The sequence below is a fragment of the Lolium rigidum genome, chromosome 3, assembly GCF_022539505.1.
Source record: "Lolium rigidum isolate FL_2022 chromosome 3, APGP_CSIRO_Lrig_0.1, whole genome shotgun sequence".
NCBI classification, from domain to species: domain Eukaryota; kingdom Viridiplantae; phylum Streptophyta; class Magnoliopsida; order Poales; family Poaceae; genus Lolium; species Lolium rigidum.
In genome coordinates, this window is record NC_061510.1 from 67,590,241 (window position 1) to 67,601,733 (window position 11,493).

The following is an 11,493-nucleotide window of genomic DNA, read 5'->3' on the forward strand; positions in this document are numbered from 1 at the left end:
TGTTTCTTTTCTGCTGGCTGATGAACTAATACTTTGCTACTGAACGAATGGGGAACAAAATGCACTCCAGCTTTTATGCAGTATCTAGTTTTCAAACTCGGTTACAATTTCAGGTCCCTTTCGGACATGTCCAAAAAGATGCAGCTTCAGAGCCGATACTCTCTCACAGGAAGAAAAAAATATTACAGCAGCAGTACATGTCTGCAGAAGAAGGTGCCTACCCACTCACTTAGTTGTCATACAACACAGGAATCTGGTCCAGAAACATATCAGGAACAACAGCATAATACAACGGGCTCTAATACAATACAAGAATATCTATCACCAGGATTTGTTAAGAAGGACAACAGCTTCCTTAGTCCTTTGAAGTAGGCATAGCTGCAGAAAACACACTTTAATCTCCACAGCATAGTCAAAACTGTCAGACATGGACACAGTGGTTCTACCAGCCTGACTCCGACTCGCATATCACTTCCCAAGCAGCCGACGTCCCCGTTGATTTGCCCCTTTGACTCGGAAGTTCAGCTCCTCGACGTCGTCATTGAAAGCATCCAGTGATTTGTTTTGCCTGCAGCAAGAGAACGATCTCCATCAAACCAAATCTAGCTATACAGGTGAAATAAGGCATCCCTATTGATGATAATTTCAAGCGGTAGTATTACCTATCGATCTCTGTACCCATATCCAGCGCCATGTCCTTCATGCTTCCCAATATGTTAGTCAAGTCTGCAAATGCATCATCCTGCTTTGCTTTCTCATCCTAATGAAAAGAAAATACTGTTAACTTTCAGAACCTATTAGTCCACTGTCCATTCTATGGTACTAAGCGAACTGACAAGACAGACCTCAACTTTCTCCATCGCGGTTGCAGGCGAACGATGTACAGAACTGGGAGATTGTTGAGGTGTTGAGACAATTCCTAGCTTCTGCCTCTGTTCCATGTCGTTTGATGTAGTCTTGAAATAATTATCTGCAATAAACCCCAGAAGATCAGATAATGCAAGATAACAGTACCATGCAAATTACTCAGAATCTGCACAGCCATACTCTGTGAAACTGGTCCTTTTATTTGTTGATTTCTCTTTGGCATCCATGTCCTTGACCTTGAGAATAGTCCGCCTAGACTTCCCAAAAGCTTCTCACCCTGAACAGACCATAAATTAGACACTTTTCAGTTACTTATCAGAAAAAAGCAAAACCAATATAACCTGAAAATAAAAACCACTAAAATTAATGTATTTATGTGTAGAGTTCACTAAAAAGGTTTAAACAAAATCAATTACTCTGAATCAGACAGAAACATTATTATCTGCAGAAGGAAGAATAAAATGCAATAATGATGCAGGTCCAACCATACAACGTTCAGCATAACCTTGCGGTTGGAGAGGTGCATAGAGATTATCCAAATACGTCCTTGTGTAGGTGAATTATAAAGGACTAATGTCTGATGAGGTTATGACTGAAATTAGGATCTACAGATGTGGATTCTATCAAACTTGACTCTATTTTACGAGCAGTAGTAATGAGAAGAATCTAATATCATACTTTTCCAGAAAGCTAACTAAAGTATACATAGGTTACCCCCCAGTACATCTCTAAAAAATGGTTAGCCAATATCGCACAAAGTGCAGAACTTACCACAGTAAGGTCCTGCTCTATGTCAGCTGCTACTCGATGAGTCTGATTGATCTGTTCACCTTGTCGATGCAAAGTCAGCAGGATTTGTGTAGCATCTTCTCGAATAGCTTCAGCGGCCCTAACACACTCCTTTACTTTGCATGAGGTTTCCTTTGCTTTATGTAGGGTGTATTCCTCCAATTCTTGCACGGATTGGTTGGTGCGCTGCACTGGGGCAGATTGTGTCCTTGATGGTCTCGAGGGCACTTCAGAATCAGAGTCGGAATCGAAGGGGTTCGTTCTCCGGATTGGAGTGGCGAATGCGCTTTGCTTCCTATCCATCGATACTGGCATCTCGGTTTATTCACTTCACGTACTGGAGCAACGAGCAGAGCTCTGGTATGGAAAGGGAAGCATCAGCAAGCGTTGCAGTTGTACAGGTGACAATGAATTATACTAGTCTCAGTGCAAGAAAACTAATTGCTACAAAAATGGTTCCATACAGAGAATAACAAATGAAGGCAGATGCTAAGGCCACCATGTAAAAGCATGTACAATGTTGTAAAAATGAATTGAAAACAATAGGAGTATCATACTCTACATGAGTTCATCCAACGCCTTGTTACCCACCGAGATGTATTTGCAAAGAATTTAGGCTCACAGATACAACCATTTTAAAACTAAATGATGAAAGAAACAGATAAGTGGGAATAAGTAATGCCTGACTTCTCGGGCTACACTTTATGATGCAAGGTCAATGAATACCACAAAGCCGGAACAAGAAATTAGGACTGGAATATTGCTAAAGATATCCCTGCATCATGATTACCGGCTCAAAAAACAGAACTCCTTCCTACAGTGGCTAGTACGAAAACTCCAATTGCGCTTTACTTACAACCTAACAACAAGCCAGGTCAGATCAGCTGCCAATCTGTAGGGGAGGGCGTGCCAACCTCAGAAGCACATATATGGTATTTTTGAACAGAACATCGGTACAAATACACGGTGACATAAAGTTCCTGGGTTTCTTGCATTCATACAGCTAAGGCAACGTTGTCATCATTTGTCAAAAAGTTCACAAACCAGATGAAAGGACGGTCTTAATCATTGAATCAGATGTACAGCATCTGCAAGTGTCGAATCGATCAAACAATTAAGCACACGCATGAACTGCAAGTGTTCACATTCAGCATCCCGGACTCTACTCACGAGTGGATCTCATCACTACACGATTTCTGTAGACTAACGATACATACCCAATTCGTAGCTTATAAAACAATAACCCATATTTCTAGAAGAAACATCACCACAGTGGTGCCCCCACTCGCTCCCCACAGAAATCGTGACAGAGCTAAATCCACCACAAAAAAACTGGATCACAGATCCACCGGAAGCAGATGGGTACCACAGATTGAAGAGAGGGAAGGGGGATGAGGAGGACCGCGGTTCCTCACCTTGCTGGGTCGGGTCGTTGGAGCGGAGCAGGATGGGGGCAGAGTTCGCCGGGACCTGCTCTCGGAACCCTAGCTCCGCCTCGTCTCCGGGGGGTGGGAAGAAGGGGAGACGATGGGGATCCGGGCCGTGGTAGGGGAGGCCGCCGGCGAGATATCCGGTACGGGGCTAGGGTTAGGCCGCCGACAGTAGCGCGGGAGACGAGGAGGGGCTCCCCTTGTGGATTGGGCGATGGATCGGAGACGCGAAGGGGGAGTTGAGGTTGAGGCGGATGAGATTGGACGAGAGGAATATGACCGTTGGGCTGGGGTGCGGGAACCTGGGGGCTGGGACTGGGACTGGGATCAGACAGAACGCTCTGCATCACTGAGACGGGCGGCCTTCCGCGGGGTCACGGGCCACTCGTTCGGTCCAGTGTTTGGCATCCTGTGTTGCATCAGCTGGCTGAATAAGTGTGTCATCTTTGTTCTACTATAACACATGTGTATGGTTGTCATTTTGGACACTCAGTCAAAACTTCTCATCGCCACAGCAGGTGAGGTGGACTCAGCGCCAAGTGGCGAGCGGGCGTTGGTGGCAGATAGCCAGGGCGGCAATCCCGACGCGACCACTGTCGCGCTGCCCACTGAGACGATGTCCACCCAGACTGCCACACCTCCTGCTGGCTGCATGGCGCCAAGTGTAACAACCCAAAAATTTCAAAACAAACAAAATGAATTTCCCTAGTTCCAAATTTTGGAACCAACAAAAACTTTTGTTAAAATAAGATTGATACATATAGATCTTGTTTAAATCTTGTGTTTTGCCCTGATGAGTGTGATTATGCTTTTGTGCTAAACCCTAAAACACTAAAGTGATCAAGTGAAGGTCACCAACCAAATAAAATAAAAGAGAAAGAAATCAAATAAGAAAAACCTCAAACCCTAATCGTCTCCAACAATCGTTTGGACCTATTTTGAGAAAACCCAAAATAAAATAAAAGACATATGGTGGCTTATAACCCTAATAGGTAAATCTTGAACCCTACCTTTATTCTTTATGCTAAATGGTGATGAACCATGGTGAACCCCACTAAACCCTAAACCTCCCCCCCTCTCTTCACCACCCTAGCTAAATTAAAATAAAAGGAGATTAAATAAGAAAGATGCATATGTGCCTATGGCTATTTTTATAAAACTTTACCCTAAGCTTTTCTACTTTGCTTAGAGGTTTGGAAAACCTTCATACACCTTACCTAGTACCTATCAAACCAAATCCAAGTGATTTCCAAAAGAATTAAAAAGAAACTAAATATGCCATAGAGGCAAATAAGAGTAAAATGCAAACTTGTAAATTTAAGAATCTTGACCCTAAGTCTTGTGGTGAATGGTGGGATCACTCCTATATACCATTTCAACACTCAACAACACCAATTGGGTCAAGCCAAGTCAAAATAAAACTCAAATGCAACATATGCATAGAAGCATATGTGACACATAGCCATTTCACCAAACTTTGACCTATGACTCTAAACCTTGACCAAATGATGGGAAACCATCTCCAAACCTAATATAACACTAAATTGACCCTAACCCATGCCCAAGTAAAGCAAGGTGAACAATTTACAAAAATAATAAAATTTAACACATCACCTCTTATGTGTTATGGCCATTTTTGCAAATCTTTGACCAAGACCTTTTGAAATGGATTCAATGGTTTGAAAATGTTTCAAAACCAATAAGAATCACATTAGAGTCAACCAAAGTCAATTCAAATGAAGAGAAATCACATAGTGAGAAAATCCCCAAAATTCCCTCACATACACTTAGCCCAATTTGCAAATCTTCAACCAAGGCCACCATTGCTGGATCTCTTGCTTGTAGAATACTTATATATGATAAACAAACACATTTGCATCAAAGAAACAAGAATCAAATCAAAGGAAAATTCAAAACTCACATACATGTGATAATGGTCATATGATCCATTTATAAAATCTTCCCTACTTTACACCCCTGCATTTGACTTTTCTTCAACCAAACTTGGTCAAATATGACCATGTCATCCAAGAACATGTCAAGGTAAACAACTTTCATGTTGACCATCCCTGCTGATGTTGACCAGGTTGACCAGAATAAGATTGCCAAGTGGAGACTTTCAATTAAAGAGAAGATGAACCACATTTTGAAATCTCACAAAACTTCACCAAATTGAACCCCACCACCACCATTCCATCTCTATGAATATATGTTTAGGACCCACCAAAGGAATTTCCAAAATTTGACAAAAACTTTCTTACGGGCATTTCTACAAACACTTTGCAGGCACAACCCAATTTGATGCCCATGCTGAGTTTTTGGTTGGACTTGGTCCAACCCTGGCCACCCCTGCACATCTGGAGACCCTCCCTACCCTGCAGCACCAGAGCCACCACTTGCCTTGGACCAGTTTTGCCCAGAACGCCACCATGCCGGCCCTCATGACACACACCCATGTCACCTCCCTCTCTAGTCTATTTCAGCATGCAAGACCATGTCCTGGCCCCTCCACTCACCCCTCTGAACGTGCCAGACGTGATGCTCGACGACTTGATGCATCACACACACCCAATGACACACATGCCGGCCACCCTAGTCACCACCATGCCACCACTTGCTCCCTCTCTTTCTCTCTCTCTCTCACCATGTCACCACGCTTGACATAGACCTCCTACACCTACCAGACATGAACATTGGACGGGGAGAGCACGAGGTCGACCACCACTACCCGTGTCACGTCCCCTGATCACCACCCGTGGACACGACCCCGTTCCCGCGTGCACACTGCGTTCCACCGCGTCACCCTGCGCCACCAGCTTCCTCTTGGTCCTGCACCACTGCCAGACACGACCGTTGGCCCTTGCGCGCCCCTGGACGACGCCATGACGCGACGCCCCGAGAGGACGCCGACGTCGGCATTGACCCGGTGCGCCCTGCACACTACGCCATCGACCGCGCCACTACTCACGCGTCATCACCTACCCATGAGCTCACCGCCTGACGCAGCAGCAGTACCGGAGAAGCCCATGCCCTCCGTGCACCGTGACGTCGCCACCATGCCGGTCCCGTCGCGCCCCGCTCCTCCAGCCGCTATATAAACCCCCCCGCGCCTCTGGACTTCACCACACCACCCAGCAGCTCACCTCTCTCGCCCCTAGCCTTTCTCTCTCGCTCCTTGCAGCTCACCATAGCCAGAAGCTCGCCGGCGGCCACCACCAAAAGCCGCCCAGATTTTGGTCACCATAGCCCTCGAGACCTACACCAAAGTTGTAGCCCTTGGCAAGAGCTTTCCAACGCACCCAACCCCGCCGTAATCCGAGCTCCGAGGCAAAAGTTAGAGCCCCCGCAAGGTTGCAGAATCGCGAGGTACACGACGAACCAGCTCCGTTGGATCTTGATCCGACGCCCTGTGCGCCCCGCACGCTGGCCACGTGCATGCGCCATGCACGCACGGACCAGGCCGCATGCTGGGCCGGCCCACTTCCTTCCCGCCCGCGTTTGAAATTCAAACTTCGTTTATTTATTTTCTGTGTTTTTGCTCTCACATGCTTTGCCAAATCTTTAATCATTTCAAATCTGCTCGGTCATTTTTGATAAATTTTATATATTTAGAAAGCTCATGAAAGGCCCCAGCCAACCACACTGGATTCAAATCAAAATATGTTATAGAATTTGAATAGTAAAAATAACAAATCAGTAACTTTTCAAACTTCAAATAAATCTTAAAAATCAACCATAAACTATTTTGAGGTGGTTCCACCTCTCAAAAATCACATTTGATGTTGTCTAATTTATTATGTAATAAAATACTATAGTTGTTTCATATGATCACGGGCTAAACTCAAATAATGGCTATCTGGCCATTTCTAGCTCATTTAAACTATTTCAAAAATAGTATTTAAATTGTATGAGGTGTAGCATCTCATTTAAATCATTAATCCAAGTGGTTCACTGAGAGTTGATGACACATGTATTAATGACCCATAGGTTCTTGTTTGAAAATAGTAAGATCTTTCTCATAATGGTTTTTGAATTGTTCAAAACTACTTATTAAATCTTATGAGATGCTTTGGTCTCATTTAAATCTTTGTCTCAAGTAATTCTACATGAGGTAGAGACCATGGTCTATTAACTCTCATAGTGAATTGTTGTTAATATTAAATCTTTACCTTGTTAGGATTAAAAGGTATGAGGTGTTCACCTCATTTAAATCATTTTTCTCAAATGATAAGTATGAAGAGGTTGACTTTGGTCAACCTAGGTCATATATTGTTCATAAGAGAAGTTTAATCTTAATAAGAGAATGAGAGGAAATTATTTCTCTAAGTAATTAAAAGTAACACCTTATCTAGTATGAGAGGAAATTATTTTTCCTAAATAAGAAAGCAACACACTTACCCACTTAATAGTAATGAGTGATGCTAGGGTACTTGTGTAAATTATATGAAGTGTTTCACTTCATTTAAATCTTGTCCCAAGTACCTTCATATGAAGTTTGAACCCCTGGTCAAATACTCTCACATAAAATACTTGGAGATTTCAAATCATAATAGGCCTTATTAAATGGTATGAGGTATCCCTACCTCATTTAAATCATTTTCTCAAATGATGATGATGAATGGTTGACTTAGGTCAACATAAATTCATGTGTGATGGTTTGAGAAATTAAATCTTAAAGAAGATTCAATGAGAGGAAATTATTCCTCAAGAACTATATGGAAACTATCATTTACATATAAAATGAGAGAAAATTATTCTTCCTCAAAACAATACCACCAATGCACCAAATTGTATTAATTGTGTGAATAGAATAGTTGGTGTGAATATAGGTGATGTTTGGAATAGCCAATGAATTGTTTGGTGATTGTATCCTCGTATTCGTATTTTAGACGCTAGTACCGGGGACTATCAAGAGGAGGAGGTTTTCTACCAAGAAGAAGGACAAGAAGACCACTTTGATCAGTACACTACTCAAGGCAAGCTATTACCAATGCAAGCTAGACTAATGCAAACTAACCCCCTTGCAAGATAATACTCTTGCAAAGTGCAAGCTCACCATGAGCAAGGCATTACCCCATTTACTTTATGCTTATGATCCTAATTCCCAGTTTTTGCTTTACAAGCTTTATTTACTTTTGTTTTATCAAAGTACTTTTTGAATTATGATTTACTGGGTTAGTTTTGAGTTAGTACAAGAGTATCAAACCTAGCCTAGGAGCAAAGCAAATACTTAGCCCCCCTCATACATAGTGGCTAGTGCTAAATACTAAAAATGACTACTCTAGATGGGAACATGTGTTATGAAATGATGATGGTGAAAACCTTGGAATGATGAGTCATTTCCATTGAAAGATTTTGAAGGTGAATATGACATGATTTTGACTTGATGATTTTGGATAAAAGCCGATGATTGAGTTGGATGCGATACCATTCCAATTTTTGAGTACCCCCACAATACCCGATTATGGGTAAGGCTTAGCTGGAAATTTATGTATCTTAGTATGGGTTCCCTCTAAACAAGCGTCATCGGGGTTAGGCTGAAGGCTGCCTCTACAACAAAAGAAACGATGAGAAATGACGTGTAACGAGGTGAATGTCCGGCCCAAGCCCCGTGCGGTTCCCGGGTTAACGGTTGGTTTTCACCGGGAGGCCAAGCTCATGGGGAGAGGTGCCTATACTAGGATATGTAAGTGAAAGGTTATGGTTGATGATCCGCGTACTGAGTTACGATTTTTTTGGGGTTTTATCCCTGACGGATGTAATCAAATGTTGTGGCACAAGTGTGCAACCTCTGCAGAGTGTAGAACTATTCGAATAGCCGCGTCCACGGTTATGGACGGTTGGAAAGGCCATACTGTTCCGTCATCAGAACTTTTCAAAAATGTGACATGTGAAGGGTGACTTGTGAACTTTTGAACTTGAAAGGTGACTTTGACTTTGAATCACAACAGAGTTGTGGGAATGACACTAATGTTCCCACTTGAGTTAGTCGAGCAAATGAAGGTTCTTGTTTACTAAAGTGTTTATGAAATAAAACTAGCTTTATGCAAATAAAACTAGAGCTTAGCACCCCCTTACTATAGTTGATAGTGCTTACATTAGTATTAGTTTGCGAGTACTTTAAAGTACTCATGGCTTTGTCCCTGGCTATTCAAATGGCCGGACTATGAAGAGGAGTACCGAGCCCGGAAGAAGGACAGCGGGACGTCTACGACAACTAGGATCACTCCCGACGTCAACGGTTGCTCGTGGAATAGATGGACCACGACCGCTACTACTTCGCTTCCGCTATGTGTTTTGTAATAGGATCTCTAGATCCACTATGTTGTATTAAGACTGGATCATGTGATCCGTTGTTGTAAGACGATTATGTGTTGTAATGAATGATGTGTTGTGATATCAATCTATTATGTCTCGCAAAAACAATATTCCCGGGATTGCGATGAATGGCATAATAGGCATCCGGACTTAAAAATCCGGGTGTTGACAAGTTGGTATCGAGCCATTGTTGACCTTAGGAGACCCTAGTTAGAATGGACGTCTGTAAAACTTAATTTCAAAACCAAAGAAGTGAATATTTGTAAAAAACTTATTCTCACTCTTAACCTTGAAATCTTTTTCAAAATGAGAAATTCATACTCTACTTTTTTGTAGCACTATCTAAAATTTTGCACACTTGACTACTTCTTTAACTTACTTATCCTACTTGCTCACGAGATGACGTACCAATGGAAATCCTATAAGCTTGGATCCGGAGACGACAAAAGTTTCGAAAAGGAGTTGAAGCAACCGGTGGACTATCTAGGACACCCGTATCCCGAGTTCTTCGGAATACCCCTCAAGGCTCGGTTAGGAGAACCACCTCGGTGGGACGTTTCTACCGATCTACGAAGGAAGCTTGATGCCCCGGTATGGGAAACCATATGGTTTTCTCGTAACAGGAAACACTTGGAAGGAAGGACTAGACAAAGCTATGCAAGAAGCAATTTCCGTCCGTGTGGACAAAATGAGGACAAGATCAAGAGCACTCGCTTCATCTACTACCCAAGACATGACTCCATGGGAAGACCGATGACCATGCCCCCACCCCAACCAAAGATGAACCCTCATGAAGCACCTCAGGACTTCAGGCAGTACAAAACCCGCAGGGATTTGGATAACGCCCTCGCCTCTCGCCAAGCACCTCACCCGTGAAGAAGAAGAATCCACCCGGAAGAGTAGTATCACCCCAGCACTTAAGTAGGTGTGAGTTGTATTCAGGATCCCCTTGTATCGTAGAGCGATGAATGGTTCTTCAAACCAACGGTGTGTTAGATTTGTAATGTGTGATGCCTGGTATGAATGAAAAAGTGTTGTTGGTTTTTACCCCCGCAACACTACTCAAAATTTCAATTTGTGAACTTTTAAAAATTTAACAAAACAAACCATAGAAATTTCCCTCTTATCTTATCATCTACTCCGATGTTCAGATGGCCCCACCAACCCGCAACACCACCCCAGATGCCATGATGCAACTGCTGCAAACCCTGATGGCAGACCGAGAAGTCGAAAGAGCTGAACGCCAAGCAAACATTGCTGCACTGCAACAGATAGCTCAAGGCCATGGAAACCACGATCACCCTGGATCGAAGCTAAAGAACTTTCAACACACCAACCCTCCAGTATTCAGCAAGACTGAAGAGCCCCTAGATGTCGATGACCGGCTCCGGACCATGGAGAACAACCTCGAAGTTGCGCAAGTTGAAGCCGCAGAGAAAGTGCTGTTCGCCACGCACTACTTAGCAGGACCAGCCAGAGCTTGGTGGACCAGCACCCGTGCCATGAATGCAGGACAGATGATGACCTGGGAAGATTTCAAGCTGAAGTTTAGCAAATACCATGTGCCCCAAGGACTGATCAAGAAAATGAGAGACGAGTTCCGTGAACTCAAGCAAGGAAGGATGTCCGTGGTGGAATACCGCGACAGGTTTCTTACTCTGTCAAGGTACGCCCCGGATGAGACCGACACCAATGAGAAAAGAAAGGAAAGATTTCTGAACGGACTGCACGACGAGATGCAGACTGTGTTAGTGAACATTCCGTTCGCTGACCTCGAAGCCCTGGTGGACTCAGCCATTCAGATGGAAGGAAAGCTGCATCAGGCCAACGAGAACCGCAAGAGAAGAATGATGAACCAGAATGGACCCCACCATACCCAGAAGTACCGCAACAACTCCTCTGGAGGATTTACCCCAAGATACAACAAGCCCCCTACCCAGCATTATCGCCCCAACTACACCAACAACAACGGAGGACCCCCGAAGCCCAGAGGCAACCACAACAACAACCACCCCAACAACAGCAACAACAACAGCAACATCAATGGAAACAATAACAACACCAATACTGCCCCAAGGACTGGAAGTAA

General features: G+C 43.6%; 1 protein-coding gene across 1 annotated transcript; it reads right to left on the reverse strand.

Moving 5' to 3' along the window:
- Positions 1-211: 211 nt before the first annotated feature.
- LOC124696585 (SNAP25 homologous protein SNAP33-like) lies at positions 212-3,169 on the reverse strand. The gene is made up of 6 exons (XM_047229293.1): positions 3,072-3,169; positions 1,639-2,013; positions 1,048-1,144; positions 846-970; positions 663-760; positions 212-568 (listed from the first exon to the last, which is right to left on the reverse strand). The coding sequence occupies exons 2-6, from the start codon at positions 1,969-1,971 to the stop codon at positions 469-471; spliced, it is 753 nt and encodes a 250-aa protein (XP_047085249.1). The 5' UTR covers positions 1,972-2,013; positions 3,072-3,169; the 3' UTR covers positions 212-468.
- Between the last annotated feature and the right edge of the window lie 8,324 nt (positions 3,170-11,493).

What these genes read in the sequence shown, in the direction of transcription:
- LOC124696585 (XM_047229293.1), bottom strand. Translation starts at nt 1,971, where the DNA reads ATGCCAGTATCGATGGATAGGAAGCAAAGCGCATTCGCCACTCCAATC. An exon ending in AAAAGGACCAGTTTCACAGA is followed by an intron (nt 971 to 1,047) that starts GTATGGCTGTGC and finishes GGTTTATTGCAG; the next exon opens with ATAATTATTTCAAGACTACA. An exon ending in ATGGGTACAGAGATCGATAG is followed by an intron (nt 569 to 662) that starts GTAATACTACCG and finishes CTCTTGCTGCAG; the next exon opens with GCAAAACAAATCACTGGATG.